The following is a 17,356-nucleotide window of genomic DNA, read 5'->3' as shown; positions in this document are numbered from 1 at the left end:
TAACTTTATCACTCTTCTACTAGTTAGCATGCTAACTAGCAGCTAGCACTGGTGCGGCCAGCCTGTCTTGTCATTTTACGGATGTGTGAGTCACTGTTATGTTCAGTCTCGCAGAATTAGCGCTAATCAAAGTCGTATTATAACCTTTTGTCCTGTGAACACAACAATAGCTGAAGCTCCCAGGAAGCACCCATCAACACCATGCTCTTGGCAACCAGGTTTAGGCAGCAGAGAAAACTTACATGTGACATTTATACAGCTGAATTTATTTCTACCACTGTGTGAATGTCAGCTGAAATTTAATCTGTTGCTATATTTAGTCATATTTTGATGAAAATATGAGGGACTGGAAAATTCCAAAATAGATTAATGAGAGGAGGAGAAGAGGGTTGGTTCAGAAGTGGTTTGAACATTTATTTTGGCTTCTGATTCTTTTCTTTTTTTCATTATAAAATAGGTTCACAATGGGAATCCATCGTAATCACTGTAAATCCAAAATGGCAGCTGCAAAGGAGCAATTTACGAACTTCGGTGCCACCTTTCAAGCTACTGGGTAGGTGAGAGCTATACATATTCTGTACATGAGTTTTTATATAGCGTCTTTCTTTAATTAGAAATATTAGACTAAGTACACAACACAGTACACTGTACATTTATTTTGGTGAGCTAAGATATAGGATTTCAAAATATAGGATTTGCCAGTCACCATTGTTGTTAAAAGTTTATTTATAAGTTAATGTTTCTTGGAATGTTGTTGGCCCAGTAAATTGTGATTACAACAGTGAATTAGCATCAATTAATCTGTTTGGGAAGTTTAGTACCTCATATCAAGTAATACCTATTTGACCTTGGAGTGGGAATGATAAAAAGTTACATTCATGAGTGACAACAAGGACAGCCCATTCAACCCCTCTGTAGGGCCATGAAATTAAACTAGGCCAAGTTATTTTTATGTACATTTTATTATATCTTACTCATATTTCATTTATACTTCAATATACTCATTTTATCAAAGTTAATTGCTTTTTAAATGTGCCCAAATCTAGGGTATGAACCCCTGAAGCACTAGCGTGACAACATCTTTAGAGATGGTCAGTTTTTTAGCCTCATAAATTACAGTGTAGCTGACCTGTGCTGTAGCTTCTTTATAATCCCATTTTGCTAAAAGTCTGATTAATTCTTTATGGCTGAAATTCCCTAGCATGGTAATTTGAAGCAAGAAAGTCCTTGGCTGTGATCCACAGTGATAGTGTATGAAATGAGCACATCTACCACCTCGGCCTACTTCTCATTCCCCAAGACAAGACAGAGTCTTCACATGAACAGCCAGATAGTACGAGCACACAGGCTCGTATCACATGGCTGTGGATGGAAAAAATGGTCTCTCTGTCTTTTGTGTGTGTGTATTTTGGAGCAGAGGTATTTGTTAGCATGGCAACATTTCTTTAACAATACTGAGTGCTTGTGATTTTGTGCCTGTGTGTTCATGCGTACGAGTGCCAGCACCTTCTAAACGCTGCTCTTTGTTTGACTGCGCGCTTGTTTGTATGTGCTTGTGTAGCATACTGTAGAAAGAGCCCCATTTGTCTATGTGTTTTTGTGTTCCCATGCACACAAAACACATGTAAAAAGGGGATATGAATGGTTTCTTTTATGTGTGTTATTTGGTATTTTATCACATGAGATACAGGTTATTTTAAAACAGCTTTGGGAGTAAAAATGTCTGGGAAATCATTACCAAGGAAGATACTTGTGGACAAAAAGTCATGAAGGACAGACTGTCTAGCCTCATAGCCACATTGGTGCCAGATAAGTGAGAGTCAAAATACTTCATGTGAATACTTAACAGTATCTCTATGGTTGTGTATCGGAAAGAGGCTTGCATATCTATTGCTGCACAAGAATGCCAATATTGAGTGATTCTATAAAACCCATAAATGTTTTCTTTCCGCATCCAATACCAATATTTTTAGATTCCACATATGGACTAAAACAAAGTGTGCTCATTTTTGTTACCTCTTTCAGACCTTTTCCAGCATAAACTCTGATCTTGTCAGGCCCAGTGGACCTCATAGGGACCAAAACTCGATCCTAATAAATTAAAAGGTAATTTCTGATGCACTGGTTAAGGTTAGGGGTTTAAAGGGAACTGTAAATAGGTTAAGGATAGAGTTAACCATGAATTGTTCATGGTTAACTTTAGAGATAATGATTTGTATAGGCATTCCACTATAGCAGTGCAGCCTGTGTGTGCATGTTTTTCCATACCCACAAGCATGGCTGTGCTTGTGTGTGTCTGTTTGTAGACCACATGCTCATCGCTGTGTACTTGATCTATTTCGATTCCTGCAGTGTCTTACTTTCCTCATTTCGCCCTTGACTTTCTACCTGTGTTGTTTCATCCCTTACATCATATTACACACAGCTATATGACCAGGCAGGTATACCTAAAGACATCAACTGTCACAGAAGAGCTGCTGCAGAGCACACTGGCAGACTATGAGTTAAAGTGATGGGGCGGATAATATAGATGTCCTCTGGGAGGCTGCAAAAGACAGATATTAATATAGTCACAGAACTATACTCTATGTCCTTGTTGCTACCAGGTTACATAAAAACCTTAATATCATGTGAAAAATGTCCTTTTTTGCTTATTCTTTTACATTAGTCATACAATAAGGAATGGCTTTTATGGACTTATTTAAGTTAATTGAAATGCTAGTGATAATGATGGTAATGAAAATAAATAAAGCAGAAGAGGGAGAGGGGTGTTTTGGCCTCAAACTGCCGTTCTAATATCAAATGGTTTATATCAATTTTGTTATGCTTTTGGTCAGAATGCCATCATGTCATTTAATAACATGAGTTTTACAGTTTGAGTTTATATTCTCAGACAACACTGAGTCAGGCTGGTTATATCAAGTGTGTCAGAGCTTGTAAGACGGGTGTCACTTAAGTTTGGGAATTCAACGCCATTTTTGAGTAGCACTTGTGTCATGCCAATTGTATGTGCACTTTTGAAGGTGTGTGTATTTCTGCGTATATTTTCGCCTCCCCTGCTTGTCATTTAACTCTATGAATCCAGAGAGAGTTTCCATGGGAACTATGACATCTGCGACACCACGTGATTTTATCCATTGCTCTCAGAAAAAAAGACACTTTACTGAGAGTGGTCACCATTGTGAGTGATTTGTTTGAGTGCAGCGAAAGCTTTTATCATGCCGTTTCTTATACATCTGACTAAAAAGTTTTCTGTTAGTAAAAGAGAGGTTATTCAACATTGGCAAGAGGGATGCAATACCCCTGTCTTTGTCCTCTTTATTCTCCAGAGATTAAATTTCTCTTACACTCTGACATTTTATCATCATTTTTCTACTCAAACTGGACTTCAAGATCTTATACATCTTTGTTTTTAATATAAGAGATGATAATATTTACTTTCCTAAAATGTTGAAGGCATAGTTTGAAATGTATTTTCGTTCTCACCAAGAGTTAGATGAGAGGGTTGATACAGCTCTCATGCAGGTAAGATAAACATTAAGCTTGAAATGGAAGGAAACAGACTTCATCCAAATGCAACAAAATCCAAACTTCCAGCACCTCGGAACCATATTGTATGTTATTTGTTTAAGCCAAAGTAAAACCATATGTTATCATGTAGGGGATTCAGAGACTTTGGGAGGTGACTTTAACCAGTGAAACATAGTAACATGGGAGTCATTGAGCTTTAAATTCCGTTACCCTTAGACAGAGTTGGCCATGTTTTGTCCCCCTGAGGTTTTGTTCTAAACTAAGCTAAACAAAGTTTAGAGACATATTAGGGTCATTTTCAGGTTCCTTGTTTTAATTTGGGTTATTGCTTGAAAATACTTGCATTCTCTCATATTCAGAAAAAGCATCACTGTCCTCAAACTGTCCTTTGCTGCAGTCTGAAACACTAGGTTGCAGCTCCTTTATTTTTACTTTACCTGGCTTTGTTAGAGGAAATGTAAGACTATCCACTATGCAAAAGTGGGGCATTGTGATGTTGCATGATGTTATGAAACCCCAGAAGTATTGGTCATACAACTGACGAGTTGTTTTAGGAGCTTAATTGTTTTCTCATGGGGGAGAGGAGCTCCCTTCATTGTAGACTTTGGGCTTTTTAACTTTGCAGACCTTTTCCATTCACAAAAACCTATAATACTAACAAAAAACAGAAAAAGCATATGTCTCCTTTAAAATGTTCTTTGAATTTGAATGAGGTTCACACACAGTGCAAAAGCAAAGGCAAATAACTGCTGGCTAAACTCCACAGCAATACAGACCTGTGCTGTCGTGCCTGAGGGGGATTTGTCCAGCAGTCCACCTTTGCCTCTGCAGCTTGTCTGGACATGTAGCAGTGTGCATCAAATCACACACATATATGTGCAGAGAATCATACAGAGACTGTCCCTGTTTTAGCCCTGAGGGAGGCAGATCATTTGTTAAAACAAAAACCAAAACCATTATGCCAGTACACACACACACACACACACACACACACACACACAAAGGGTGGTGAGCTCACATCTGAGGGCTTCTGACCCACATAGGTCCACATGCAGGATGCGTCCCACTTCTTACCAGTGCATCATTAACCCACTGTCTACTGTCCCAAGTTGTGGTTTCTGCTCACCTGAGCTCAGGTTGTCCATCCAAGCTTAGTACAGAAACTTGAACACACACACACACACACACACCTGTGAACTCACATTCACAGAGCCCATGTATCAAATTGGTGTACTGGGGTACAAAAGTGCACAGTGTCGACCATATTAGCCACTGCCTCACACACACACAATCCCTCCTACTCTCTCTCTCTCTCTCTCCCCCCCCCCCCCCTCTCTCTCTCTCTCTCTCTCTCTCTCTCTGGCTCTTTTCTGCCTTCAGTCTCCGCTCCTGCTGTTTCATTCTCTTATTCCCTCTTCCCACTCTCTGTTTTTTCATCCTCCTCTTTGCGTTTCCTTCTTTTTTCTTTTACACGCAGGCATACATCCATCCACACACACATACACACTCTTTTTTCTCTCTCTTCCTCTCCTCGTATCCACCGGCAACTACGCTGAGAAGCCTCCCTCACCAACCCAGTGGATCCCCTCACTTGACTAATTAGCCCTGAAGTGCTGTTGAAGATCATCATATTTAGCTTAGCGACCTAGCGGCAGAGTGCAGACAGATTTAGACTAGGCTGGCTGGAGGCTGGGTGCCTGGCTGCGGGCAAGCTCTCTATCTCTTTCTGTTCACACTCAGAGCCGAGGACTTCTCAGTGGCGGAGCGGCGGAAGTGAGAGGTGGTTTTTGCTTTGAAATAGACGGGAGGGGGTAAAAGAGAGAAGCGCAGCTGAGACCACAACAAAAACACAGAATGGGAGAAGGCTGCAGGTGCAGATCCTCCTAGAGACGGAGACTTGGAGGAGGCAGTGGTCACTGCTTGTAACAAACAAAAGATTTAAGGTGAGAGCTTTTTAATGTCAACTGGCCTGCTTTTTATTCTGGTTGCTGGGAAATAGATTGATCCTGAATGTGTGTGTGTGCGGGTGTGTGTGTGAGAGTGTGTGTGAGTCTGAGTGAGAGTGTTTGTGTGTGAGAGAGAGAGATAATGTGCAAGAGTGTGATTGTGCATCTCTATGACCCACATTGTCAAACCTGAGGTGCAGCACAGCAGGAATTGAACCCCCTGCCTCTGTCTCAGACACACACACACACACTCACAAACACACACACGCACACCCACACACACACACACACACACACACACACACACACACACACACACCACACACAGCACCACTTGTTGGACTGTCATCTGAGTTGACATGTAATGAATATTGCAATCAGTAAATGTGTGTGCACCTGTGAGTTTGTGTGTGTGTGTGTCTGCACCCACAAGATAGTGAGTGGGTCTTTTGTTTGCCGTGGTGCTAGTGCGAGCGTTAAGGATGCACATCATAGTGAACGACATGGACAGCAACATAAGAGACGATCAGTCACGCCAGCCTTATGCCCGATGCTTTTCACTGCTTTTGAAGATGGGTGCATAAAAGAGGACCCAAATACTGTAAATACAACAACATTTCATCTGTGTATTTATGTATAAATACAATTATTTTATCTTCCACTGCCTTTTGCTCAACCTCTTTACTCTTCTTTAGTATAAATTAATGCCATTTCAAAAACCTGAACGTTTCTGCTGTGGCTTGCTTGTATGTGAGTTGATATTTCATTGGGATGGTGAGATTACATTATAGTGGGATAGTGTTTCCCATGAGGCAGACTGGTGGTAGTGAAGAAGAAGGGTGAAAACTGGGTGTATGAGCCACAATATGAATAATTAACACTCTTAAACACACTGAATGTAGCCTGCACCTTTCTGTGTGTGCGTGTCCATGTCTTTGAGCTTAACATTACACAGTCCAGAAATCTTAATGTGAGACTTGTGCACTGCCAGATAATTGATATTAATATAATTTATTTTAAAAGGACAACACCTGTTCTTAACCTGCCTGTTCACAATGGGCTGTTTGTTTGGCCTCTGGTGATGCTGATTGCGTGACCTGCAGCAATTGAGCCTCAGGTTCAAAGACCAACTGCTGGACTCAGTCCACAAATGCTCTGGTTGAAAGATTGTCCAACTTTTTAATGTAGAACGTATCATGTGTCCAAATAATCACATCAAATTCAATTCTACACTTCCTTGGGCCCTTAACAATAAGCATGGCAAGTGTGAAGTGTGAAGATCGAGCCACAAACAGATTTCTGAAATGATTAGATAAATATCAGTTTTTTGAGTCCCAGCTTATTTCTGGTTCGGAGGTCTGATAATCCTCGATAACATGCATGTATGAGCTAAAATATCCTTTTTGATTAAACTGTTACAGATGAGAGAAGATTTATGTGAAGTCAGGTTTCTAGGAGTTTTATTACTTCAATGGTTTAGCTACTAGTGCGTACACTGCCGTGTTTCAACACTATTTAATAGGAATATTTTCCATTTCTCCTTAAATGCAAAAATACACTTTATTTCTTTATTATGGATAATAAAATGGTGTATTTATTATGTTTCTGTAAACAGGAATTAATCATTCACTTTTTCCTTACTCCTTTAATTTTTATTATAAAAAGAACGTATCCATTAAATCATTACATATTTCGTCCCCATCAAGGTTTCTTCTGTCGAATTTAGCATTTTATGATATTGTTTATAGTTTAGGTGCACTGTGAATGCATGGACGCATTCCAACCTTGCATAGTAGCTTCCTCCTCTCTCCCCAATAATGACCATTGATTAAGGAAGGGGCTGACAAGGCAGCCGAGATTCGCCTTCAGCCATAAAGTCAAGAGATAATTGTTATCAAGGAGATGAGGGGGTGTGCTCGATATCTGAGAGGAAATCCCATTGATATTTGAATGAATAAAATTATACTGCAGATTGCTGAGGGCTTTTGCTTTGTGATTGATAACATCAAATTTTAAATGTTTGCATTTGCTGGTTGATTGAAAGAGGCTTCATATATTTGAACCCCCTAAAGGCACCTCTAAACTCCAAAAGTTGATCATACATTATTTGTCAGCGATCCCATAGCATCCAATAAACTGTCTTCCCTGCTTTACCTTTCCTCACCATCTCCTCCCCTGTTTCCTTCTTTTCCCACTTTTGGGACTGGAGTTGTTTTTCCCCTTCAACTTCTACCTGTTATTCCCCCAATCACTATTATTTCCCACTGCTGAGTCTGCTGCCTTTCACCACCACCCTATTTACTTCTGACGAGTCTCTGATCGTCTGCATCATGACTTTGCCTCCCTCTTATCTCTTTCTGTCAGGCTTTTGTTTTTGATCATCGCTCCTCTGTTTCCACTCTACTTCTCCTCCTTTCAACCTCATTTCCCCCCCCTTTTTAGATTGCCTCCCTGTACCGATGTGTGTGTGTTTGTACATGGTGTACTGTACTGTGTATGTGCATTTTTAGTATCATGCAGAAAACATCTTTGTGGACATATGATTGAGGAAGATGATGTGTGCATTAAGTGCAGTTCTTTTTCTGATGATAGATAATGAAATGACTCCCTCTTTGTGCTCAGACATGATTATTGGTAAAACTGACAACATGAAGCACGGGGCCATCAGCTCTTTTCAGGGTTCCTGTTTTTTTTAGTGGACGGATGGCACATTATGAACTCCAGGTGTAAAGTGCACTCCCAATGACTGAAGATCTTAATGGGACACTGTGTCTCTATTGTTCACCGGCAAGGTTTGATTTCACATAGGGTGCCACGTTGGTGAAATTCTGCACATCCGGAAGCTGATCTATTGATAGAAGAGTTGTTTTCTCTCTCATACAGAGACTCAACCTGATTGAAATTATTCATTAAATTGTGGTTTTTAATGTACACTTGCAATGTCTTTTTTAATTATTTATTACTACAATATCTTTGTATTGCTACGGCTGAGGTGTGGTACATATTTAGTCAATTAAAACAAAGTATTTGTAAAAGAAAAATTTGCACTCATACTGCAGTGGTAAAATAAGTATTCAGATCTTTCACTATAATAAAATGAGCAACACCACAGTTAGATACTGAGTATGATGTCTATGATTATCATTACATACGTGAATTATAAATTAATTTATAGAACATAGTGTATTAGTTTATTGTATTTTGTATCGATTATCTGAATCAGCAAACTAATCTTATAATAAACTAAATTTAACAACAGCCATCAGATTTTAGTGGATTAAAAAGTGCAATATTTCCAGATTGTGGAGTAGACAGTAAAATGGCATACCATGGAAATACTCATGTTAAGTTAAGAACCTCTAAACTGCACTTGTTCAGTGCCTGAGTAATTGTACATTCCACCACAGTTAAATTGAAGTGAATTCTTTATTTAAGTCAGGGTGAGATGTCCAACCTTGACATAAAGTTGAATGCATTACTTGGCTTGAATGTTGGGACTGGAAGTTAATTTCAATGTGAATGCATTTCTTATTCATAGAGAGGTTGGAGCAGCATCACTGTTGGGCACATGGAGTTTAAAACCAATTCTGCCATGCAACATATTTCTATATCAGAACACGTGTGTTTGGGCTTCACTGAGGTTTTAATTTAGTTTAATCAACCTACACAATATTTTAAGCCAAGTGACTAAAACTCGCAGATACTTCATTTTCAGGTACAAAAACACAGTTTGCTGTGAATCTTTTGACTATGAATACTCCTCTAAGATTAACTCTGACACTGAATCTAAATAGACCACTGTTTACACTGTAGTATCGCCTGGAACTCAGAACAGTGCTTAGTGACTCATTCTATTCAGAAAGTTGACTCTAACAAAGTGACTAAATTGAAGTGTCAGTCAAGTGTCTGTCTCTTCATTATCTGAGGCCAAAGTTACAGTCTGACTTGGGATCAGTTGTCTCAGCTTTATTTCTTATTCATTAGCACGCATCAAAAATCACCCAGACCGTTCTCCTAGGGTCAGCAAACCTCCACACCAAATATATATGTCTGACACAAATACATCAGATCTAATAGACTGAAGCTGTACAATGACCTTTCACCCCACAGATGATTGACAGCCAGCTATCAGCACAGAGGAGGGCGATGATGAGGAACGTCCCTGATGGAGACCAAGGCCAGCAGAAGACCAGCACCTACATCGTGCCCTGCTTCCTCTTAGTGGAGGTGAGTGTTTAGACATTCTTCATAAAAGGGAACAATATACAGCACAACTGACTCACATATGATTATTTGAGCCTGATCTGACCTGAAAAATGGAAGCGTATTCAAAGACTGTTGCTCCTTTCTTTTCTTAGCTATGACCTTCACGCTAACGGCAACATCTGTCATCATATCTGACATATTTGTCTCAACTTCATAAGGAATCTAGAGTCAGAAATGTCATCTTGTGCTAATATCATGGACAGATTTGAAGAGCAAGCTGTTTACTCCGCAGGTGTTGGACGTTTTTGAAACCTGTGTGAAGCTGGAGTCACACAGAGCAAAATGATGGACGCATGAAAGCGCATTTTCCGGTCTTCTGCCTGTGAATGTTCTCCCTCCTCTTTTCTTCCATTTCTGCGGGATCACGTTCTTCCATGGATTTTAAACGTTTCTCATGGCAGATTAACAACAAAGGATGTCAGTTGGGCAAACTGCATGAATTAGCTGGCTCTGTTTTCAATTCACTGACTCCCAGAAAAAGTGATTGATTTGATCAAATTATCACATTTGTGTAATTACCCTCATTCAGTGAATCTCTTGATAAGATTCAGTGAAGGATCCAACGCTATAGGTATTCTAACTCAAAGGCTCCTCCCGAGTGACCTTTTTGCTCATTACCTCCTCGATTACTTTCCTCTTTACTCTTCTAGTCTTCCCATGACTTCTCTCTTCCCTGTAATCCCTAAATGACCTGATGGAGCGCTCACGGCCTCTGCCAGATTTCCTAATTAATTGGCCTAATTAAGAACGGAAACCCAATTAGCCTGTGCCACTTCTAACACGCTCCAAACCTGCAGGTCGCCAGAGCTACAGCAACTATAGCAGAACAAGGTGAATTGGCGCAATTCTTTTGAAATAATAATACTAATCTTTGCTTTTGAGTCTAGTTAAAAATGTGTTGTTGCATATGGTTTGAAATATTAAAGTTATAGATGAGTGGAAATTGTTGAGAGAAAAGCAGCATGTGAGAACGTAAATGTCAGCTGCTGCGGACATTCCCCATAACTTATCCTTCAAGCACCACTGAAATGTCCACACAATGTCCCAGTGAGCCCATGTGACAAAACAGCATGACAACATGCAAGTGGGTGCGTTTCTAACGAATGAAGAACTGAAAAAGATCAAAAGAATACAAATATCTCAGGATAAAAAAAAAGGTGCCATACCTATTGAAGATGCCACAGAAGATGTCAACTTGGAAATGATAAGGTCCGTGCAGTAAACAAAATCAATGATTTCTGGAGCAAAATGTATTCATCACATCCTCCGTTCTTCATGCTCTCTTGTTACATTCCTCATATCTGAAAGGCAAACTCTGGAAAATGTCCAGACCCAATTTTCCAGACATTTTCAAGGTGATGTCTGAAAACAGCTAAAGACAATCAGAAGTTCAGGTTTTTCAACAGAGGTAAAAGCCCACAGGCAACAAGAGAGCTAAGGCTAATTGTTGAAGTTTTCCTTTCCTTAAACCGGCTGAGACAAACTTAAGCAAACACAGATCTTGTAAAAAAGTAGCTCGAACACAAAAAGTTTATCGGAAACTATCTTTAGCAAACTACATCTTTATTTAGCTCACCTGCAGGAGCAACTAACTTCATCTACTGAAGGAGTCTCTTCACCGTTGCTCTCCTTTCTTTCTTTGTGCTTGCTCATTTCACAGCATGCTCTTGAGATCATACCACAGCATTTTCATCTGCATCCAACACATGAATCCAACATAGTTTCTACATAACAATACCCATCGACACACCTCTGTTACCACTGCATCTCCTCATACCACAAATATCTCCACTCTCCCTTCAGGTTCTATGCAAGGGTCTTATGGCTTCTGCTTTTACTTCCTTTCATTGTGCTTTGGTACTGGCTCATTCTCAACATCCTCTGGAGGACTTGTTATAATGATTTCTCCACTATCTAATTTTTTCATACAGTGCGTCTATTATATCTCTAGGCTTGTATCCGTCAGTGGTGCTCCTCCCCTCTTCCAGTATTCTCTTTGACAGTCTCTTGAGTACTGCCCAGTCACTCCTTTCGTACAGATCCTCCACATCACTCCTCTCCAGCGCTTATTCCCTCGTGTAGAGATATCTTTTGCAACACAGATCTCTCCATTATTCCCCCTTTAGTTGAAAAGCTTCCTCTCCTCCTCCCCCTCAAAATATCTGTATCGAAGACCTCCATTCTCCTCACGATTCTCTCCATCTTCATGCCATTTCCTTTTCTTCCTCCTCTTGTTTTCGTTCATCTCTTACACATTCCTTCTCAGGGTTAAATAGACGTTGCCCTGAGCAGACCGTGTCCTCATGCTCCCCTCATGTCACAGACTGAAAAGTAACGTGAACACGATTTGAGCCTGGGGAGGCAGAGTCTTCTCATTCTGTCAACTTAATCACCCCCTTCTGCCGGGGCCTATATTGAGCCTATTGTTTTTATTTTCTCCAGCACAACCAGAGGTGTAATAATGAGAATAATGGTTTGGCTTTAATTACTACATACCCACCTGAATGAATCTGTGTGCTTTGCGGTAAAGCTTAATAAAGGGCATTTTTAAATGCCTCTGCCCCCTCTGCTGTGTTCTTACTGAAGCAGCTTGCTGTAGCATAGCTCCCCCGGAGGGCACTCCCCCCTTTGTTGTTACATTAGCATCTCATTAGCCATTTATTTTTCAGTTCAAACATCCAGTCTTATTCCTCTTTTTATCTTGTGATCTTGTTGATGATTCCCTCTCTGTTTCACTCTTTTTCTCCTCACAATTTAAACCTCCGTCTCTCACTTACTGCCGCTCTCTTTGTTTCTTTTCCTTTATCTGCACGGCTATGGACTTTTTTTTCTCTGCTCAGTCTCACTGTCGGCCAGTTGTTCCCTTTCTTTTTTATTTCCATACTTGTCTAGCATCTCTAACTTGAATGAATCTAATAATGAATCTCTACTTCTCTCTGTTCACACTTTCCATGTTTCTTCCCTCTGTCTTTTTCTCGTCAGCATTTTCTTCTTACAAGAAGATTAAAATTCAAGAGTGATTTCATACGATTTCATCTTAAGCAGTGCGGGATAAGGGCAGTGTAATAAAAAGCAGCAAAAGCAGTGTTTCTTTTTTTTCTCTCTCTCTCTGAGTCTGTCGCCCTGTTTCTTATGCTCCTCTCTCTCGTGAGCCACACAAGAGACTGGTCTGGGGCCTAACAGAGGCTCTGCTTCAAAGGGGCCTCTTTAAAAAGTCATTTTGATACAACTTATTCCTGACTCAGTTCAGACACTGGTGGGTGGGAGAAGGGATGTGAGTGGCTGTGATCTAGGCGAGGCAGTCCTACTGTGAAAATCTGTACTGGAGCTGAGTTACAAAGTACTCAGAGCGACTACAAGTGGACTCTTTGAGTGGATATCGCTGAGCATGCAAGTAGTTATAGTACCCACAAATAGTAGCATGGTATCAGTTGTAACCATAGTGAGATGTGATAATAATTACTGTTAACTTTTGGCAGATTTACTGTAGTGACTAAATTCATGGTGCCACTATAATTTGCACCCAGGCTCTGCTGTTCAGCCTCGACTGCCGGCTCAGTATCTTCCTCTTCTTTGCTTCTTCCTCACACATCGTTGGCTGCGTCCTCCGGTGGCCCGGCAACTACTCGAAAGTAAAGACTGCTGAGCATCAGACCACATAATATGTCAGGTCTATGGCCAGTGCTGCATCCAGTGATACTCTAAGGTGTTGTTTCATGTCTGTTCACATCTCTCATTTCGTCGCTTCCCTGCAGATGCCCTAATTTGTGCCTGCTACGTGCTGCTGCTTCTTGTCTCATGTAAAAAAAATCTGCAGATATGTAGGTTATTGTCTAATTTGCAACAGCAAATGAGTTTTGTGACAAATGTAATCCTGCCCCAACTACGTTTTTGGTTTTATTGAGCTAAAGAGAATCATTCATACAGTATATTGTTGAGTCATTGCTCATTTTCATAATATAAAAGAAATGTTAAACTACTGTGGATATATGGATGTAAAGCTGGTGATACATACATACCTTACCAAGGCAGGAGGGTTGTACTCAAGAATGTTTGTATCTGAAAGACGACACATTTGAAATGAAAAGAATTTGAAGTTGTGGTTTACTTGACCTCTGCTCTTCCTTTGTGCTTGAGGGTTAGGTAGCTGGTACAAGCATAACAACATAAAAAATGGTCTGATTTGTGAAATCGGAACGAACTGTTGTCAGTTGTTTGGTCTGTGGGTAATGCCAGTGCCAGGTTTCGGCAAGAACAATGCTTGAAAATTAAAATGATGATCTGTAGTTCTGCTTCATTAGTTTTGATGTTTGTGGTGAGTCTGACAACATTAAACCACAGTGCTAAATCAGTGGAGTATTCTCTTAAGGTTATGCCTGTTGCAAACTCCAGAATAAACGGGTCAGGTCTGATTAAGCTCTCCCAGCAATTGCGGGGGCGTTACCGAATTGAGGCAGATCTGAGCAGACTATCTGCCCAAATTATCCTGTAGTGATTTACATACATAATTGCATAGTCTCCCTGATTTTAAATCATAAATATCCGACATGTTTGATTTTGATAGTATGTAGTATGAAAGGAACAGCAATTGGGCGAGTGAGCTAAAATCTGCAATAGCCAGTGAAAGCGAGCTGAACCAGGAAGTGTCACCAACTGGATGTTGCGTACTTGTGTTTAGAGCTGAAACATGGCAGCCTACAGCGTAAACAAGACTTGTTTCCCCAGGGTTTAAAGGCCAATTGTTTGTGTCTGCAAGGTGATTGGATTTTCACGATTAAATTATTAAAAATCTGTAACATCGGTTGTTGTTACGTCTGCGGTCTTCCACGTAGTTTAAATTAGTAACCTCTAGTATGGAGTAGGCATGGTTAAACATTCAAAATGTCAAAAGTGATGATGCTTTGACAAGATCACTTTAAGAAAACGTGACAAAAGGTTTTCACTTTAACATAATGACTGATTTAGTGTTAGTGTGTGATGCACATATAGTTTTTCTTTTGCTTTGGAAGAACGTTGCCACTGAACAGAAAAAAAAAGGCTGTTACACTATTAGTTCATGTTTTGCATAATGATAGAAACCTTTAGGAGGCAGGGTTGATGCTAATGGTTCCAGACAACGTCTTCTGTTTTGTTTCACCTGTCTGAGTGCTGATCATAGGGCCTGTCAGTGCTTGATTCTGCTGCCAAGTGCATTGACTTCATGAAGAAATTACCCTGCTTGTTGATGTTTTGCTGTGTGTGTGTGTGTGTGCGTGTGTGTGTGTGTGTGCGTGTGTGCGTGCGTGCGTGCGTGCGTGCGTGCGTGCGTGCGGCCTCTGGAAACTTTCACTGCCTTTGATTTCGGTGTGAAAGCGGCATGCCATAGTTCTCTTCAATAATGAACAGCATCCTAAATGCATCAGGCCCACAGTTCCCGACAACAAAGCATCTTCCTCCCTGCATGCGCTTACTTCATCCATATTCCCTGCTGGGTTTGACACTGCCTCAGTGTATCCTCTACCTCCAGGCTATGCAAGTTTTGTGTGTTTACTCTTTTTCTAAATATGTTTCGTTCCAAACAGTTGTACTTGTGCCAAGACCAAGACTCAACTAACTGTACTCTTGGTTTCTCCTGTAGTGCCCCTATTCATAGTAGCTTCAGCTTTACTTTACGGATATAAATTATTCTTTTAATATAAAATCAGCTCAACCTCTCATACATCTCACATTTAACTTGTCTCCTAATATACAAGTGATAGTAAAATTCTCTTTTACCTCTTTATTAGCACTGTAAAAACAAGTTATTGTTATGACCCATCCATTCTCAAAATGCACACACACACACACACAAATAGGCCTATATGTTCAGGGGCATTAGGTAGAGAGGGTCATCCATTAATCAAGTGAGTGTGGTAGACAAGTGCTGCATGTGTGTATAAATATGTGTGAATGTGAGTCGTATAATGCTTATTTTAGTGGTCACAAAGACTTGAAAAGTGCAATACAGATTTACTATTCATACACACACACACACACACACACACACACACACACACACACAAACACACACACACACACGCGTACCCATTGCCCTATTGTAACCTGAAACCTGAAACCAAGTCATCACCTTCAAAAAGCGGCCTGTTTCCTTATTCCTTATCCTAACCTTAATCTTAAAGGTTGGGTCTGTTGCTTCCAAAACACTTTTGATCTTTTTTGTTGAAATCATCTTCATGCCCCATTTCCCATGAATAAAAAGAAAAAAAGCAATATCTGTGGCCGTCTCAGGACTGTAATAAACACGAGTAATCATTCAGTCACTCAGTCGGAGCAAATTAATTAATTGGCTAGCGTACCTGTCTGTCACTAACCCAACTGCCTGCCTGCATGCACCCTGCCCATGCTGGCCGAGAGGTCATCGCTGAAGCAGATACAGTAGTCAGAAGTTAGCTAGCGAGGTGAGGCAAAGTCGGCTTCTCGCAGTTGTCAGTCAGTGCACGTGCATGTGTTTTGGGGTGCAGCTTTGATGGGAGGGCTGATGGAGGGAATGTATCGGCTACATATTTTCAAAGTGTAGCCTGCTTTCCAAGATTACCAACCTTATTTTTATCTTAATCCTTATCTTATTGTATTCTGAACCCTAAAGCCAAGATGTAACCCTCAAAAATCTGTCTCTCTCTCTCTCTCTCTCTCACTCACACACACACACACACACACACACACACACACACACACTTTAGCAGCTCACTTTCATATTATCCTCTCAATAGTTTTTCCCTCATTATCTCGAAGACTCCATGAATAGCACCTGCCTGCCTGTCTCTCTGCTGCTGTGGGAGTTCTCAGCTCTCTGGATGGATGTTTGAAACACTTGTTAGCTGGCTGCTTCCCACCTGTTATCACTTTAGGGGGGGAGGGATAGATGAGAGACCCTGTATATATCGCACTATACTGTATGTCCATGTCATTTGCGAATGTTGCATAGGATTCAGTGCTGCGGCCACAGTGCCTCAGCAAAAATAGAAATATAAGATCCATGCCCGAGTAAGGCTCTAAAATATTATTTCTTACGTAAGATGTAATCATGTCCCCTCGCTCTTGCTTCCTCCTCGGCTACATGCATGCAATTATAGGATTGAGAAAGGAGACTCATCCTCTCTGCTGGTAATGCTGCATGATGCTGTGAATGAGGTCGGAGAAATGTTTGGATTTCACCAGAACAGAAATCAAAATATTAATTAACAGTTTATGAAATTGGCAGAGGGACTGATAAAGTTGAAGTCAAACTTGTTAGCGAAATAATTTCCGGGCCGCTGCTGCAAAACCATTAAAAAGATCCAATCATCTTTATTTCGTTTGAAATGTTCTTTTATATTGGAGGGAAAGAAAATAAGAAGTATGGACTACAGATCCTGGTTCTGTCGGGGTCTTTCTGTCTGGAGTCTCCATGTTCTCCTCATGTTTACGTGGGTTTTTCTCCCACAGTCCAAAGACATGCAGATCAAGTTAGATTTACTGGAGACACTTTATTGACTGTAGATGTGAATGTTAATTGTTTGGTTCTCCATGTTGGCCTTGTGAGACACTGGCAACCTGTCCAGGATGTACCCTTCGTCTCGCCCAATGTCGGCTGG

At 40.5% G+C, this 17,356-nt stretch overlaps 2 protein-coding genes across 9 annotated transcripts in view; one reads left to right on the top strand and one right to left on the bottom strand.

The window, feature by feature from the left end:
- Window positions 1-4,691, bottom strand: part of palm3 (paralemmin 3) — a 44,033-nt gene extending 39,342 nt beyond the window's left edge. For 3 of the 4 annotated variants that reach the window (XM_069530962.1, XM_069530960.1, XM_069530963.1), the window contains exon 1: window positions 4,308-4,404. In XM_069530962.1, the coding sequence (XP_069387063.1) occupies window positions 4,308-4,389 (82 nt within the window). In that variant the 5' untranslated portion in view covers window positions 4,390-4,404. Of the gene's footprint in view, window positions 1-4,307; window positions 4,446-4,657 lie in introns of those variants that run through there. The other variant, XM_069530961.1, reaches the window with a different exon arrangement.
- The window catches only part of plppr2b (phospholipid phosphatase related 2b), a 48,037-nt gene that overhangs the window by 1,574 nt on the left and 29,107 nt on the right, over window positions 1-17,356 (top strand). For 2 of the 5 annotated variants that reach the window (XM_020084310.2, XM_020084314.2), the window contains exon 2: window positions 9,588-9,704. In XM_020084310.2, the coding sequence (XP_019939869.1) occupies window positions 9,588-9,704 (117 nt within the window). Of the gene's footprint in view, window positions 1-457; window positions 558-4,897; window positions 5,475-9,587; window positions 9,705-17,356 lie in introns of those variants that run through there. The other 3 variants (XM_020084311.2, XM_020084312.2, XM_020084313.2) reach the window with 3 other exon arrangements.

This window comes from Paralichthys olivaceus, chromosome 8, assembly GCF_024713975.1.
Source record: "Paralichthys olivaceus isolate ysfri-2021 chromosome 8, ASM2471397v2, whole genome shotgun sequence".
Classification (NCBI taxonomy): Eukaryota; Metazoa; Chordata; class Actinopteri; order Pleuronectiformes; family Paralichthyidae; genus Paralichthys; species Paralichthys olivaceus.
This window is presented reverse-complemented; position numbering and strand designations above follow the sequence as displayed.